Source organism: Ailuropoda melanoleuca, chromosome 7 (genome assembly GCF_002007445.2).
Source record: "Ailuropoda melanoleuca isolate Jingjing chromosome 7, ASM200744v2, whole genome shotgun sequence".
NCBI classification, from domain to species: domain Eukaryota; kingdom Metazoa; phylum Chordata; class Mammalia; order Carnivora; family Ursidae; genus Ailuropoda; species Ailuropoda melanoleuca.
Window position 1 is genome coordinate 102711281 of NC_048224.1, and position 16385 is coordinate 102727665.

General features: G+C 33.9%; 1 protein-coding gene across 4 annotated transcripts in view; it reads right to left on the minus strand.

Annotated features, from left to right (window-relative positions):
• Positions 1–16385, minus strand: part of PCDH9 (protocadherin 9) — an 892769-nt gene that overhangs the window by 841643 nt on the left and 34741 nt on the right. Inside the window, exon 3 of one of the 4 annotated variants that reach the window (XM_034665280.1) lies at positions 7993–8019. The exons of the other annotated variants lie outside the window; for them this stretch is intronic. Within the exon in view, the coding sequence (XP_034521171.1) occupies positions 8014–8019 (6 nt within the window). The 3' untranslated portion in view covers positions 7993–8013. Of the gene's footprint in view, positions 1–7992; positions 8020–16385 lie in introns of those variants that run through there. 4 annotated transcript variants of the gene reach the window in all.

The window sequence follows — 16385 nt, forward strand, 5'->3', positions numbered from 1 at the left end:
TGTCTACACTTTTTAACTTAGTTTATCATTGGCCTTTTCATGACTCTAGCCTTGAATACTCCACCCCTTTTAATCTGACCTCGTTACTACGTGCAGTAGACTTTTTCTTCCCCCCAGCTCCTCCAAGTGCCAGTCTCATTCACTGCAGGTCTCTGCACTTGCTGCTGCATCTTCCCGAATCACCCATCCCTCCTCCGTCTTTGCCAGTTAGGTCCATCTTAAACACGTTGATGACAGGTAATATTTGCTGCGTGCTTATTTTATGCCAGATAGCGAATAAAGATTTATACAAATAATTTCATTTTTAAATTCCTCAAAACAATGTCATGATAGAGAAGGACTTTCCTGAGCTCCAGTAGAGTGACAAACAGATCCCTCGGTTATAAATCCGCTGGTACTACTCTGGGTACTTCCCCAGTTCTACTCTGAAGTCCACAAGGACAGAGACTTTAAATATAAGCTTGTGCACGTATGCCCATATCCCCAGTGAAACAGAGCTGTGGTACACAGTAATGCACAATAAACACTGTTGAGTCCTGAAGACATAAGGGACCGCTTATTACTACATCCCAGGCCCTGTACTGAGTTTGTGTCCTTTAACTCCCATGAGTGAGGTAGTAAACTCCCTATTCTATAGAAAAGAAAACAGAGGTTCAGAGAACATCTATTTATTGCCTAATGCCCACAGTAACTGTCACAGCCAGCACTCGCTCAAAATTGTCAGAAACAAAAGTCCATATAGAAATTTTATTTTCTTTGTTTAAACATCAGCATGAGTAGTCCATGTGAGGGGATCGCTGAGGCTTAAGACAGCGGCTGTGATACACCCATGGCAATCTAGCCCCAGGTGGTGCAGCAAAGCCTGTGCAGTGCACAACTGCTGACCATGAAGTGGGTCGTTAAAGTAACTAGGTTATAGGTCAAATCAAAACTACAGGGACTACATCGAATAAACCAGGTTAAGCAAAAACAGATTTCTAGTGTTAACTGCTGTTTATTTAATTTATAATAATTATAATAATTACTGGTATTAAATCTAGTTTTTATGCCTGTCATACTCTATTAGAATTAAAGCTAAAAACACCAGAAGTTGTTTTGAGGTCATCATTTATGAAGCAACAATTTCATAGATCTTCTTTACCGAGAGCTGTTATTTGGGAGAAAAATGATAAAAAATTAAGCTAGGCTACAACGTTTCTTCCCAGTTTCTTAGATGTGCTCTCATTACTTCTCTTGGGAATCTGTCTCTGTCATCTTTTTAAAATCTATTTCAAAGTCAAGGTTAAGGGGAAGCGAAAAGAGAAATAGAACAGGAAAGCAAATATTGATTACGATACAGACTTAAAACTATGGTTTGCTAAGAAATCCATGGTCTATATTTCAGGGACCCAAGAAAACTCCAAACCAAAATATATCTATCAGTGCATGTATTTATGGCCAGTTAGACACCTAGAACAGAATTTCTTCTAAATTTCCAAACAACCCATTGATATAATTTCTTTGAAATTCTTCCTACAAAATTTGATTGCTTGAAGGTTAGACGAAATAGGTAATGAATATTTGATTTAAGTATGATACATTGAGATGCTTTTTAACAATCTGTAACATTTCCTCAAAGATCAGTTTCATCTCTTAATTACAGATGCTTTCTGCTTTATTATTTGTGTTGGAAAATAAAAGAATGGACAGGCTACGGAGCGTGAAACCTACAAACTTTAACTCACAACCACATTCTGCATGCTATGTAACTGGCACTACTTTGCAGGAACTTTTTTTTTTTTTTTTTACAGTTATGCCATTTTATAAGTATTATGATTCAAAGCTTTTATTATCTACGAATCGGCTACTGAAGCTCACTATTGAGCTCACTGTTGGGTTTCTGCATGTCTCACTGCTATTATTACAGGAGGCGTTCAACTCTGAGAGTCACTTGTATTAAATCAACCCCATCACATTATTTATGTCTTCAAGTTTCCTAATTCACTTTTTGTTATTGATTTTTGGATTTTGCTTTTGACCTATAAGACTCTGAATGGCCTATGCACATTTAAAATAACTATTCAAAATTCCCTGGTTGGTCTTCAGGAGCAGAGCTGACTCTGTGAGCTGCTCCTAGGTCTTGTGTCATTATGATTACCCCCTAGGCTTTTCCATCTATTGCTCCTTCTACCTTCAGAATTAATAGATTGAGAAGATTAGGTCAATTGGCATTTCTAAGGCAAGTCTGAATTAATTTTCTTTGGCTTGTCTTGTTGAATTTCACACTCCCTGAACATTTCTCACTGATAAGCAGATTATGATGCTGGCTCATGTTCAGGGATAGCAACTCCAAATGTGTTTACAGAGTTGTATTGTTACCTTTTAGTACCATCAACTGCAATAAGCATTATCGTTTATAAACTTAAAGCTCTTCATTTTAAATTTGTGTCAAGAGGCTAATATAACTGTGATTTTAATTACTAAAAATCAATTTCAAATTAATGTGAAATTTAACCATGGGAGATGTGTAGGAACCCAAAGACAATCAGCTTGGCCTTTACCTTAGGTGTTGTCCTCTGTAAAAGACATTAGCATAATGCTTGTTTTCTAGATCAGTGGCTTTCAAACTAGGGTCTATGAAAAGCTTAAGTCAAAAAGGAGTTCCTGGGGATTTATTATTGAAATTTAAGTCATGGTAAATCAAACTTGCAAATAGTACAAATAATTTTTTTTCAACTTCCTACTTAAAGTAGCTGCATAGAGAGAACAATCATAAAAAGCCACTGGTTTCAGTGTTTAAGAAATCATTGGTGTCATTAAGCAGAGCAATTTCAGGAGAGCTGTAGAGGAAATTCATATCGCAAGAGGTTTGAGAGAGAGAGAATAGAGAGGAAATGGTAGAAAAAGGATACAGAGCATTCTCAAAAAAGGTTTATAAAATGAATATGAAAATAACTGGAAAGCATTTGGAGGTTAAGATAATTTTTTTAACTCATTAAGTTGGGATGGCATTTGAATCTTCATAAGTAATAGTGTAACAGAGGCTATATAAACACACATGAATATCCTAAAAATGGTGAGGATAACAGTGTATGCCAGCTCTATATCTGGGTGTAGAATCAGAATAATGTGGGTTAATCCTGGAGAAATGGAGGGACACAGTAACTGAGCTATTTCTTTCAACATCATCAAAGGGAAGTGACTGAAAATGTAAGATATGAAAAAACTGCAGTGAAACAGGTTCTAGAACCATTCGTCTGAAGGTCACCACCTCTCTTCTGATGGTCCCTTCTGTCTTTTAATGCACCCATGCACCCTTAGCAGAATTTTACCAGTTTATCACCCTCTTCACCAGACACACTTTCAGTACTTGATTTCCAGGATACCACTGTTCTTGATTTGCCCCTCACCCTATTATCTGTGTACTTTGGTGGCTCCCCTCGTCCCACTTCTGAATGTGGGCATGTCTCAGGGCACTGCCCTTGAATCTCTTCTCCCACATGCTACCAGGGCATTAAACTATACAATGATGGATTCCCAGTATATAGCTCCAGATAAAACCTCCCTCCCCTCTCAGGACTAATTAATTAAACTACCTCCCTGGTATTGATATTTACATATCAAATAGGCATCTTAAACTTCTTCTAACTAAAACAGTTAGTTTTTTGTTAGTTAGTTTCCATCCTCAATCTACGCTAGGCCAGGATTCCCTATTCCCCCTTTCATTCAGGCCAAAAACCAAGGAATCAAGAGGTTAGACACAAATCGTCTCTTTCCTCGAACTTCTATATTTAATCTGTCAACGTATCATATCAGCTCTACTATCTGTGCAGTAAATATTCCAAATCTTACCATTCTTTACCCCTCCTTGGGTATGTACCCAGGTCCAAACTACCATTATCTCTAGCTTTGTTTTCATTCTTTCCCCAGTAAAGTCAGTTCTCACATAGTAATTGGAATGATTTTTTTTAAGTCATGTGTCATCAAGCTATCCCTCTGCTGAAAATGTCTAATCACTCTTCCTCCCACTCAGAATACAATCTCAATCTTTGTTGATTAGACCTTAGATGAACTGATCTCTGCCTACTCCTCAACTCATCAACATCCCTCAATCCATGGAGAGAGGAAGTTTTCACCATTCTGACTAAGGAACCACTGGTTGAAGCAACTCAAAGTGCTTACTAGTCCTTCCTGGAAAAGTTAGGAGATAGATAAAATTTATTTGAAGCACCCTCATACTTTAGTCGTTCCTGTCCTGAAGTGTTCTCCTCATATCCCAAGCTCCTTGCGACTACCCCCAACTTCTCTAGAATGTTTGGTAGGTGCCCTGGCAGGAAGGATCTACATTCTAAAATAACTCTCCTTTCAGTCTCTTGAAACTGTAAAATGAACAAAAAGAATGTCTCTGTTTCCTCAGTGTAGCTTTCTTAGCTAGATGTTGAGAGGAATTAACTGGGTTCAATTAATTTATCTACAGATATGAATGATCACTACAACTATGGTTACTACTACTATAGCTAATATCAATGATAATAAAAATAATTACTATGTATTGAGTACTAGTTGAACCTTACTATAATGCATTTTAGAAAGTGTGGGTGGGGGAGGGTAAAATTTTGCCTAAAACCAGAGGGCAAACAATTGGCAGGAATGAAATCTAGTTCTACTGACTCTAAGCCTGAATTTCTAACTACTTAGGAAAAAATACAAAGTTAGCATGTCAGGTGGAACTTTGGACCATGTAGGTAAATATATTTTTGAAAATAGATCCCTTACAAGTCCCTGAATCCATAGCCTGTTTCTTTTTTTCTTTCTCTTTCTTTCTTCTTTCTTTCTTTCTTTCTTTCTTTCTTTCTTTCTTTCTTATCCAAACATCACTCCAAATTTCTTAGTTGTTATATTTATTATGTTTCTCTTAACTCTTTGGGACATTGTTATAGCAGGGTGCCTCAGAGGATAAAGGCAATCACTTTTAATTACAAAATTTCCCATACATTGTATATTTTATTTTTCAAAAGCCAAAAAAAAAATTACGACTGATGTTTGAGGTAAAAGAGAAATAGTCTAAGCAGTTTGACTAATTTTAACGTTATCACAAAGGTTATTATTACATTTTGAAATAATAATTTGAGTAAAGATACAAAATAACAACACTGTGTAAATGGTTAAAATGAAGATATGAGATATAGATCTGCAGTATCTTTTCATGTATATATTTGTAAATCATTCTATGATGCATTGATACTTTTCTTATTTTACTGCCTGGTGTTAGTGAGAAAACTTGTGCTCCAGTGCTTTATTTGCCACTTCCTAAAACATGTAGTAATTTGCATGGGTAGCTAAATTTTCCATGTTTCATGTGCAAGTGACAAAGAGAACAGTGTCTCTTTCTTTAATCAGTACTTCACAACCACCTGATTAGTGGAAATGTATGATAAAGTTTCCTTCAGGTGTTTCGTGTTTGAACATCCTATTATGTGACACAGGGAACAAACTGGAAATAAAAATCACAAAGCTTCTTTTAGTGCAAAAAATGTGAAGCTGAAAGATATAATGGAAAAAGAGGACAAGGTCCTTTTCATGCAATGGATTCTATGCTAATTCTGAACAAATTATGCCCTTTGTCCAAGTGATAATCTAATTTGATCCCCATTTAGATCTCTGAATTTGTGGAGATACAGGATTTTAAAACTAAGGCATAGGCAGGGTGAAGGGTGTTCGCAAATTGTAAATGACAACTCTACCCTATAAAATTCATGCCTTGTGTTATCAGAGAAAGTAATTTTATTAGCTTGGCAAATAAAACCGTGAATTGTAGAAACAGAACAGTTTTTCACCATTTTCCATTCATTTAGGGTGACTTTTCCTGACCCGTCAAAGGGTGATTCATCTTTCAAACCTCATCCTAATGCATTTCTTTTTGGTCTTCTCAGCTGACCACAATAACTCCTTCTACAGACTGTCCATGTAACATAATCAAGACTTCCCTTATGGCATTGTCGTATACTACCTTTTACGATAATTACTTGTCCACTCATTTTCTCTATCTAATACCTACCAATGTCCTTGAGAGCCGTGAATGAATGTTATACTAATTTCTTGATCCATTAGAGAGACTGTCAACTAAAATAAATGTATTGTTTGTAATTCACTTTTTAAAAAGAACACAGCACAAAGTATTTGGTACTAAATGCACAATAAGAGAGCAGATCTCATGTTAAGTTTTCTTACCATAACTACACACACACAGTAAGGAAACACCATCACCACCACCAAGGACAATTTATGTGATATTTTCTTTAACAATATTTCTAACATTCAGATTTCTACTCTCATTGCCTAATTTTATGTATTTTATGTGTTTACTGGGAAATAGTGAAAATCTATCACCAACTCTAAATGAAAAATATAAAATAATAACTTAAAAATTAAATTGTCTACTTTACTTTGCACATAATCAAATAAAATACATTAATATTTAGCTAGTGTTATAATTAGTAGCTATTTATAATTAAGCTTCTTAAAATATAGAACTATGTATTACTTTATGTAATACATAGAATAGATTTATAAAAAGAGTTTTATGACATTCTGAAGACGTCTATACAATTTCATCTTGTACTCTGAGAATCCAACATATCTCTGATTTCTAGTTGAAGACTTGTGGCCCAGAAAGAAGTAAATGATTTGTTAAGCTTAAAATAAATGTTTATTAAGTGCATTGTGCTTTATAAATAATGATGAGGTCTTTGATAAACAAGTTAAAATGGTATTCCTTTCCAAATTGTTTTCACAGATTAAAAGTAGTTGAATGTGTAGATGACTTCAAATTAAAAAAAAATAGCTAAAAGTGACAGGAGGAAATATTACTCAATTAAACTATATAAAATGAATAAATTAGAACCAAGAGAAGAGGATGATTATAGGTTCAAAGTTCATATCTTGGGTGTGAGAGGACAGACGTGATGTCATGAATCAGGATGATAGCTGTCCATGCGAGATATATTAATACATAAATATGTAACATATGGTATAAGTGATTGCAATATATGAAATAAGGATACATTAAAACAATCTACTTCATCAATAGGCCAAGAAATCTTTATACATGAGGCTAACAAGCTGTAGTTAATAATCCAAAATCAATCATTTGAAATATTTAATTGGCTCAGATAGTTAGTCTACTATTTTTAAGGCTCAAAGACATGACACTGAGACCACAGATCTCAAATCTTCTGAAAAAACTTCTTAGTATCATGGGGACACTCTACCATTGGTATTCTTTAACTAGTTGGAAATATTTTTAATAATAATTTCAAAAGCTAAAATTTGTTCTAGTGTATAAAAACATAATTAAGGTACCAAGAGAAATGAAATAATCTGCTGTTGGAATGAATTATACTTCACACTCTCTCTTGAATCCTAAAAGCATATACTTAAGTTAACAATCTAGATCCTGACAGATAAGTATACTATTAAAATAATTTATGTTGACTTCACCTTTGAGCATGCTGAGTAATAGTGAAGTTAAAAATTCCTATCTTGATGATTTTATATAATAGAAAAGTATAATTTCGTTTCAGGAATCAAAACTTTATATGGGCTTAGGAAATGTCTATTGCAATATAATGTATACATTAAAATTTTGCTTCTCAAACTTTAATATGCATTCAGATTACCTGGAAATCCTGCTGAAATGCAGATTCTGATTCAGTAGGAATGGGGAGTCTGCATTTCAAACAAGCTCCCAGGTAATGCAAATGTTTCTGGTCCATGCGAGGTCTGCATTTTTATTAGCAAGATCTTAAATAGAATTAGTTAAGTTTTAATAAACTACCACAAAGGGAAAAGAGTAGGATGAAGAAAAGAAAGGGAAAGGGAAAGATCTGGTCAAAGACCAGCTGGATAATAACAGTAACTGATGTATAACAATAGTTAGATATACTAATGTTTATTTCTTACCTTATGGGTTTGGTACAACCCAAAATGAACACACACATTAAGCTTCAGACATGGTAAATGCTTGGGCTGAGTTTAACCCTGCATAAAAAAATGGTATTACAAAGCAATATCTGAACTATTCAGGCCATTTTCTATAGTATATGTTATAATTAAAAGAGAGGAACCACTGATAGTTTGACCAGCAATTTATAAGTACTTTTGTTTGTTCATTTGTCTGTTTGTTTGTTTCAATTTAGGTGGACCCAAATGCTTTTAACGTTTTTCCTCTAAACTTTTCAATACAAATGCAGCAAGCATCTGTCCTCCTCTGTACTGTGTTTTATATCTAACCTATCCCTCCCACAGGCATCAAAGCTGAACATGATGGTCATGCTGTTCCATGCAGCCCTGAAAGACAAACAAAAGAACAAACACACCCCAACAACTTAAAATCTGGAGCCCAGGGAGCTCTCCAGGTTGCACGATGCCTCTCTGATCCTCCCCGTAAATATAAAAGCCGCTTTCTTCAGTAACTGAAAACAATCATAACTGTCTTTCCCTGAATCTTGTTGAACCTCTGGGGAAAGAGGAAAGGCAGTGTATAGAAATGTACACCAAAGCGTCCACGGATGGATTTGATTTACACAGTATGGTCTGCTATAACCTGTGAAGATTAGATAATGGGTTTTCTAAGATAAAGTTTCTGTTTCCAGCAGAAGACCTTCCAATGTCTTTAAATGGTGAATCTATAACATTTTGTTTTTCTAATGGACAGCTGATCAAAAAATGTTCCTGAGCTGCATCACAGATTTTATAGGACCTCATATATAAATATATATCATCATAATGGGATCACACGTATATGCCTATAAATTATAATAACATTTAGAAATCACATCCATTTTATTTTATTGATATAGGCTAAGGGAAAATGCAGCTGTATCCACAATACAGCAATTTCAAAGCCCATGTTCTTCACATGAACAAGTCAATTTCAAGAGTAAAATCTCATCGTAAAAAGCTTATAAGAAATTTTTGGAATTAAAACTAACAAGCCAGTTTATATGTTATGATTTGCTAATAAAGTTGAATTTTAAACAGAATTGGAAAAAAATCTGTGCGTTATATTTATCATACCAATTTCTATGCATCCGTGTAAGATTACTACTTTTGTGGTAATAATTTTGGTTGATAATAATTTACTGCCTTTAGTCATTACTTTGTTACATCACCAAACTTATACTAATATTAGTATAAAAGAGGTTATTTGCTGTCATAAATACTCAGCCCTCCCATTATGATCCTCTTAATTATGTCTAAATCTTTATTAAGCCTACTAATATGAAGCAAATGTAGTTTTTTAAAGATAAAGGTTTGGGGATTTTTATTTCAATAATGCTGTTATTCATAAAATAAATGTTTTTATTAAAAGTATTTTCTAATTGGCAAGAGAGGTATAATTCCTTATGTGATCATGTCTGTTAACACTAATTCTGTTTTCCTAACAAATTAATTTTCTGCTAATCTTAGCAAGTTATTTATCTACAAAGAAATTTATTTTTTCTTTTAATGAAATACTTGTAATTGCACTTGAAAAGAAGAAGGAACGAGTGAATTGCCCTGGAAATCTTTGACTTTACTGGTAAACAAGGGTCTGGGATATATAGGCTTTATCTTTTCACTTTTATATTACCTTTCACTGCCTAGGAATAATTCCATCTAAACAAAACAAAAAATGATAGGTTTTAATTCAAAACACGAAAATTTCAGATTTGCGTTTTGACCGTGCACTTATTGTGCATCTTTTGTATATCAATCACTGTGGTGTGGAGCATAACAATTCCTGGGCTGATGGAAATGTTCTATGTCTACACTCTGCAATATTGTAGTCACTAGCTACGTCAGACTGTTGAGGAGCAGATATGTAACTACTGTGACTGAGGAAATATTTTTCTCATATTATTTATTCTTAACTAAATCTAACTTTACTGGACAGCAAAGCAAATCCAGGCAATCGGGGTATGGCTTTGCTATAAAGAAAAAAACAGCTTCATAAAGCTTGTTTCTCATAGTCACAAAAATGCATACAGTTAAAAAAATTGCGATGTTATGAAAGATAATAATTTTAAAGGATAGACAGCATTGGGGGACTACTGAACAGAGATGTGAATCAAGTGAGGGAGAAAGCCACATGGTAATCTGGGGGAAAAAAATGAAAAGTTCCAAGTGGAGATAAGGAACTTAGGAAGAGAAAAAGGGGTTACTATGCTACTACAGCAGGGAAAAAGTAACTTAGCTTCAAAAGAAAAGCATGAGATTTTAATTTATCTCTATAAATGCAATTGGTGGATATAAATTAATCCACTGAAACTAATATTCCTAAAATAAGATGAAATGAAATATTCTTAAAGTAACATGATCAAAACTGATACAACTTTAGATGCTGCCACAAAGGCACATCAAACACTTCTGCCATTCTTGATATTTACGTTTCTCAACTAAAAACTTATTTGCCAATCTCGTTTTGTAAGGCTTAACGCTATTCAAAAATTTTGGAGAGGTCCTCACTGAATATTAATAACCAAAGAATCTTGGAAATTCTACTCAAAATTTCTGATTGTACAGATAAAGAACCTGAGGTGTAAAGATACGACATCATTCCTGTCACTAGGCCCTTTGACCTCCAGTCCTGCTGCTTATTACATGATAGTGCTAAGCCGGGTATTTTTAATGCCTCAGACATTAGATAAGCAAAAAATAAGACAGGCAAAGACACTACTTGTGAACAAAATATCAGTGTTTGTTAAGTTAATGAGTTAATGGATGTATGGTAGTAGGGTTAACTTTTACTTTTCCCAGATTTGAAACTACCAGATTTCTTTCCAGTAAGTTCACTAAGACTTTAATAACTTAAATTAGGAAGAAATGTTTTATTTTGTTGTAGCTATAATGAATTCAGTATCTAGAGGAAATTGAGTAATTAGTGTATCCTTTTGAGAAAGATAAACTAGCAAATTGAATACTGTAGTTTCCAAGACAGAATTTTGGATTACTTTAAAAATGCTCAATCCCACATACTGGGTGGTCAGAATTAAGTAAAAATCTATTCATGTAAAATTAGTAATTATAGATAGGAGAAGTGCTCAAACGCATTAACTAATGTAGATCGGTCAACAAAGTTTTTAAAATATGAATAGTTTTACTATTTATAATTCAAAAATTTCTGTAATTTTAAATGATATATTTTGAAACAGCAGAAGACTTAATTTTTCTCTTTTAGTTAGAATACACATTACTTTTTTAGTGTTCTATATCCCTTAACTTCTTGATTCTTCTCAGTAATATTTAAAAATGTCAAATGAAAGCTAATTTTTCATTTGGCCTTCTTATAGATAAGTAGAAAATGGGGGGGGGAATGTCACACTGGTAATTTCTATTTTCTGTCTTACTAAAAAATACTGCAAAATGATTGCACAAGAAGTTCTCAAGGCCTTGGCCTCTATTCCACTCATACATGATCTCTGAAGACTAAATCTCTCCAAGCAATGAAATATGTTTTTGATGTTTTAATAACCACTAATACTTGGTGAATGTTCTGAAAATACTCCTTTTTTGGAAGAGAATTCACTCTTAGAGGTTTTAATCTTTACTATGAGCTAAGTCCTAATTCCATAAGTAAAACAAATATATACCTATGTATACCTAATATGCACATTATATAACCACTGTTTTTCTTTGTCTAGAATGTAAATTCCTGGGAAATGTATGTGCCTTGAAAAATAGAATGTCTTTGAACACAGGGAGGATGTCTTGCTCATTTTGTTGTCTCAGATTCAAGCATATAACAGGCTTGATAAGCATGTAACAATACTTGATAAGTGTTTGAATGAATTTGAAGAGTTCGTCTCCACAGTCTACTACTCTGTCTCTGTCTTCTGCTCACAATCCTGAATTGCTTTCTACTGGCCCAAATTATTTCCAGTGTTTTTGAAGAAAACAATATATAATTTTACATGTTAGGAACATATCCCCACACTTCAGTTTGAAAACACTGGAAACAATAGAAACACCTAGAGAGTTTCTGCTGCTCACTGTAATTTCACACCAGTGTGTTACTTCAGGTGCACCTCTAACCACTTTTCTGCACAAATCTCTGCTTGGCCAAACCAGCAGCACCCTCACCTAGACTGTTAATATATTTCTTTTTTTGAAAAATAATAATCTTTTATTATGTTATGTTAGTCACCATACAGTACATCCTTAGTTCTTGATGTAGTGTTCCATGATTCATTATTTGCATATAACACCCAGTGAACCATGCAATATGTTGCCCTCCTTGATACCCATCACTGGCCTATCCCCATCCCCCAACCCCCTCCCCTCTGAAACCCTCAGTTCTGTTAATATATTTCTGTACTCTATTATCTCTCCTCAGGCATCTCCCAAGGGCATTCTCTCTCTCTCTCTCCCCTTTTTTTCCCCTCTGCTAATTTTCCTTCTAGAAACTATAAGAAAGAGAAAACGTATCTGAATCATATCAGAAACAAGGGGTTCTTATTGGAATTGAACTATCTGCTTTCCATGTGACCCTAGGCAAGTCACTTCCTCGATTTCTTACTTGTAAAAATTGGGTCAAATCAAACTATGATTGAAAGGATTGCTGGAAGACTTAAGAGAGATTAACACAGTTCTTAGTACATATTAAGAATATAATATATATTCTTTTTCCACCATGCATCCCATCAGTGACTTTAATTTTGTCAACGATAAGATGTGGGAAAAAAATACCTGACATTCCAAGCCCATGTGTTAAGTATAACTGAGAGAATAAATATTAAAGTGATATAAAAAGACTAAAAACCAAACAAATACTTTACTACCATCCTAAACTTTGAGACACTTCTTAAGTTTCTTCTGTGAGGGTTTCCTGACCATCCCAGTCATAAATAACAGAACCTGTTGGCTATAGAACCTTTTGGCCATTATATATTGCCTAATCTTATACATATAAAATCCATAGATTTATAAGAGCTTTTATAAAATATTTTTAGGATCCTTGGATTCCAAATGACAACAACAAACCCAGTCTGACTTAATGAAAATGAATTCAAAACTAGAGGGGTAGAGTTAAAAATGTATCAGAAGGGTCCTGGGCTTTCTCATGAAATGGAAGGAAAGCTGAATAACTAAGCATTAATGGCTAAACTCAGAAAAGTAGAAATCATTGTAAGGAAAGCAGATTCCCCAGGAGATGCCATTTAAAATAACACAGATAGGACAATCCTCTCGGGTTCCCTCCCTCTTCGGGAGCTTTGTACTATTACTCAATAACTATCACTCGATAAACTTTGCTTTGCTCCCCACCACAAAATAAATACAATAAAGTAAAATAAAATAAAGGAAAATAAAGCAGATATTTTATAAGAGGGATAGCCCTTGCCTTACTTTTGTGTACAAAGCGGCAACTTTTTTTTTTAAAGCTGTGACTTTTACAACCACTAAATTTAAATACCCTGGTCATTGAATTATTTATTACCAGAAACATATATGACTTCCATGTCTTTGTAAGGAGGTTTGTGCAAAATTCTAATATCTTCCATCAAAGAGCTGGTAGGGAAGATTCTTTAGCAGGGACCATCTTCTCTGCCCAGTTCTGTTGTGGGATCCTTCCTCATATTGCTCCTTTCCCAATTTGTTAGCACCCAATTTAATTTTGTAAAAACTAGAGAGATAAACTGAACGTATGCACATGAAACCCAATTACAGCAGGAGGCATTATGAGTGCGCTCATATATGTCTGATTAAATTCACATTTGGTTATAATCAAGCATATATCCAGTGACACACCAGATTCAGACTGTTTCTAGAATAAATTCTTCAACTGGCTGAAATAAAGGATACCTGATAAATTAATCCCATACCAGAGTGGTTAGTATCCTAAGATCTTCCCTTTCCTTGAAGCTTTAGTTCTTGGTCAACTGTATTTAAGGCATCATGCTGTGTGCTATTGATATTGAAAACACATACACACACACACACACACACACACACACAGAAGAAAAAAGAAAGTCTCTGTCACACTTCCCTTAGGACTTCATCCCTTCCATTCACACAATTCCTTTTGCATAGTCATTTATCAAATTTTCCTCTATTTACGTTCCATTATATTTGATATAAGTAAATGCAGAAAAACACAATATCTCAAATCCAATCTGATGTTGAATGAAGTTAGGAAGTGAACCTGAATCCCAACTCTATTACCTATCAAAGTCCAAAACAGGAGTTTTTTCCGAAAGAAATCAATCATAAAAATAAGTAACCTTTCATGCAAAGCCTATATTACTGTAGATCACCTTGGATATATATTCTCAGTTCACTTCCATATAAGTGACAAAAGAAAAATTTTAATTACAAGTAATGGTGAAAGAAGAAGCCTACACCTGAGTTTATGGACATTTCAAAAAGAGGCTCTTTTAATTTTTCAATTTGATAGTCTCCTTTAAATCCCCATGGCAACAATCTTCTACTAATTTTGTCCACATTTATATGGAAGTGAAGCTAGTTTTAAATATTTCTGTTAAATCAGATTTTATTATACAAACAGGGCTAGTATTTAACTGCAGTGTCACTAATATTTAAGTTACACATACACACACAGGAACGAGAAAAAATGTAACTTCCAAATTTTATACATTTAGATTATTTTGTTCTTTTCTCCCACAGGAGTCAAGATGAATCTTTTTTAAAAAACTGGTTGGACAGAATACTGTTAAAACAAAAATAGTTGTTAAAGTTAAATTGAGAGGAAAACTTTGTTTTCTTTAGCAATATTATTTATTAAACACTTTATGATGTTCACCATATCCCAGGCATTATTCTAAGCCTTTTCAAATATTAATTTATTGATTATTGCACTCATATAAGCATTATAAAAATGTTAACACATTTAATATTTCTCTATTTCACAAATATTGAGACACTCACAAATCACTGGCTCCAAATTAAAACAAATTAAAAATTCAGTAGTGAGCACGAAGACAAAAATAAACTTTGTAACGTCACTTTCCTCTCCATTATTTTTATGTACTTCATTCTTCATAGGTATGATAAATCTTCAGTGAACTATTTATGTGTTAGTGACTATCTCTGGTCATCTCATATTACCACCTGTTTAATATTTGCTGAGGATACAATCATTGAAATATTTGCTCAAAAATTACAAGTGAGGAATTAAATTTGCTACCAAAACCCAGGAATGCCATCTTAAGATAAAAGTACATATAATTGGATTATTTGCTGTTTTGTAATACATATTATCATTGCTTCTCAAATACATTAATATTCCTATTTATTATTTTATTAAATTACCCTTTAAATTTGAAGTTTTTTGTTCTAATGATCTTTATAAATAATTGCAAGGACATAGCAAGTAGTTTCTACTCATGAAACTTCCTGAGGGAGAACTGATAGTTATGGTTCTATAACGTTTTTTGACAAGACTGGCATAGTTGGAACCACTGTGCAGTTCGAATACATGCAGAAATATGGTAAAAACCAACATGTCTCGAAAACATAATGAAGAGACACCATTAATATAAAGGAGGGAATGTCTACCATGAGCCGGTTGTAATTACAATGGTGTGATATGTATCAAGGAAGTATTGCCCGTTTCAGTGAGGGTGGATCTTTTGTATCAACTTAGGAATCTCCATAACAGGAGGTCATCAGAGCCACATCCAAACCACTACCAAAAAATGCTTATAAAAATTCAGTAAGTACAGCCCTACTTGGTAAATTAATAATGTTTTGGATATTGTTAATTTCATACGTTTTGAGATCCTTTAATGAATCTTTTCATAGGTAGTCTATTATTTATTTAATAGGTAATGAACGATGTAAATACCAGTTTTGGGTGCAATAAGGATAATTTGTTATTTGATTTTATCAGTTCTTTTTTTGTTTTGTTTTGTTGTTTTTTTTATAATAATATTTTTTATTATATTATGCTAGTCACCATACAGTACATTCCTGGTTTTTGATGTAAAGTTCAATGATTCATTAGTTGCATATAACACCCAGTGCACCATGCAATACGTGCCCTCCACTACCCATCACCAGCTTATCCCATTCCCCCACCCCCCTCCCCTCTGAAGCCCTCAGTTTGTTTCTCAGAGTCCATAGTCTCTCATGCTTCATTCCCCCTTTTGATTACCCCCCTTTCTTTATCCCTTTCTTCTACTGATCTCCCTAGTTCTTATGTTCCATAGATGAGAGAAATCATATGATAATTGTCTTTCTCTGCTTGACTTATTTCACTTAGCATTATCTCCTATCAGTTCTGTTTGAGAAGTATAACGATCGAGGCCAATTAGGGGGGAATGGTTCATGTTCATGGGAATATAGGTAGATGTTATTATATTTTTCAGTATTAATAATTGTAATAAAGATGTATTTACTTTAAAAGT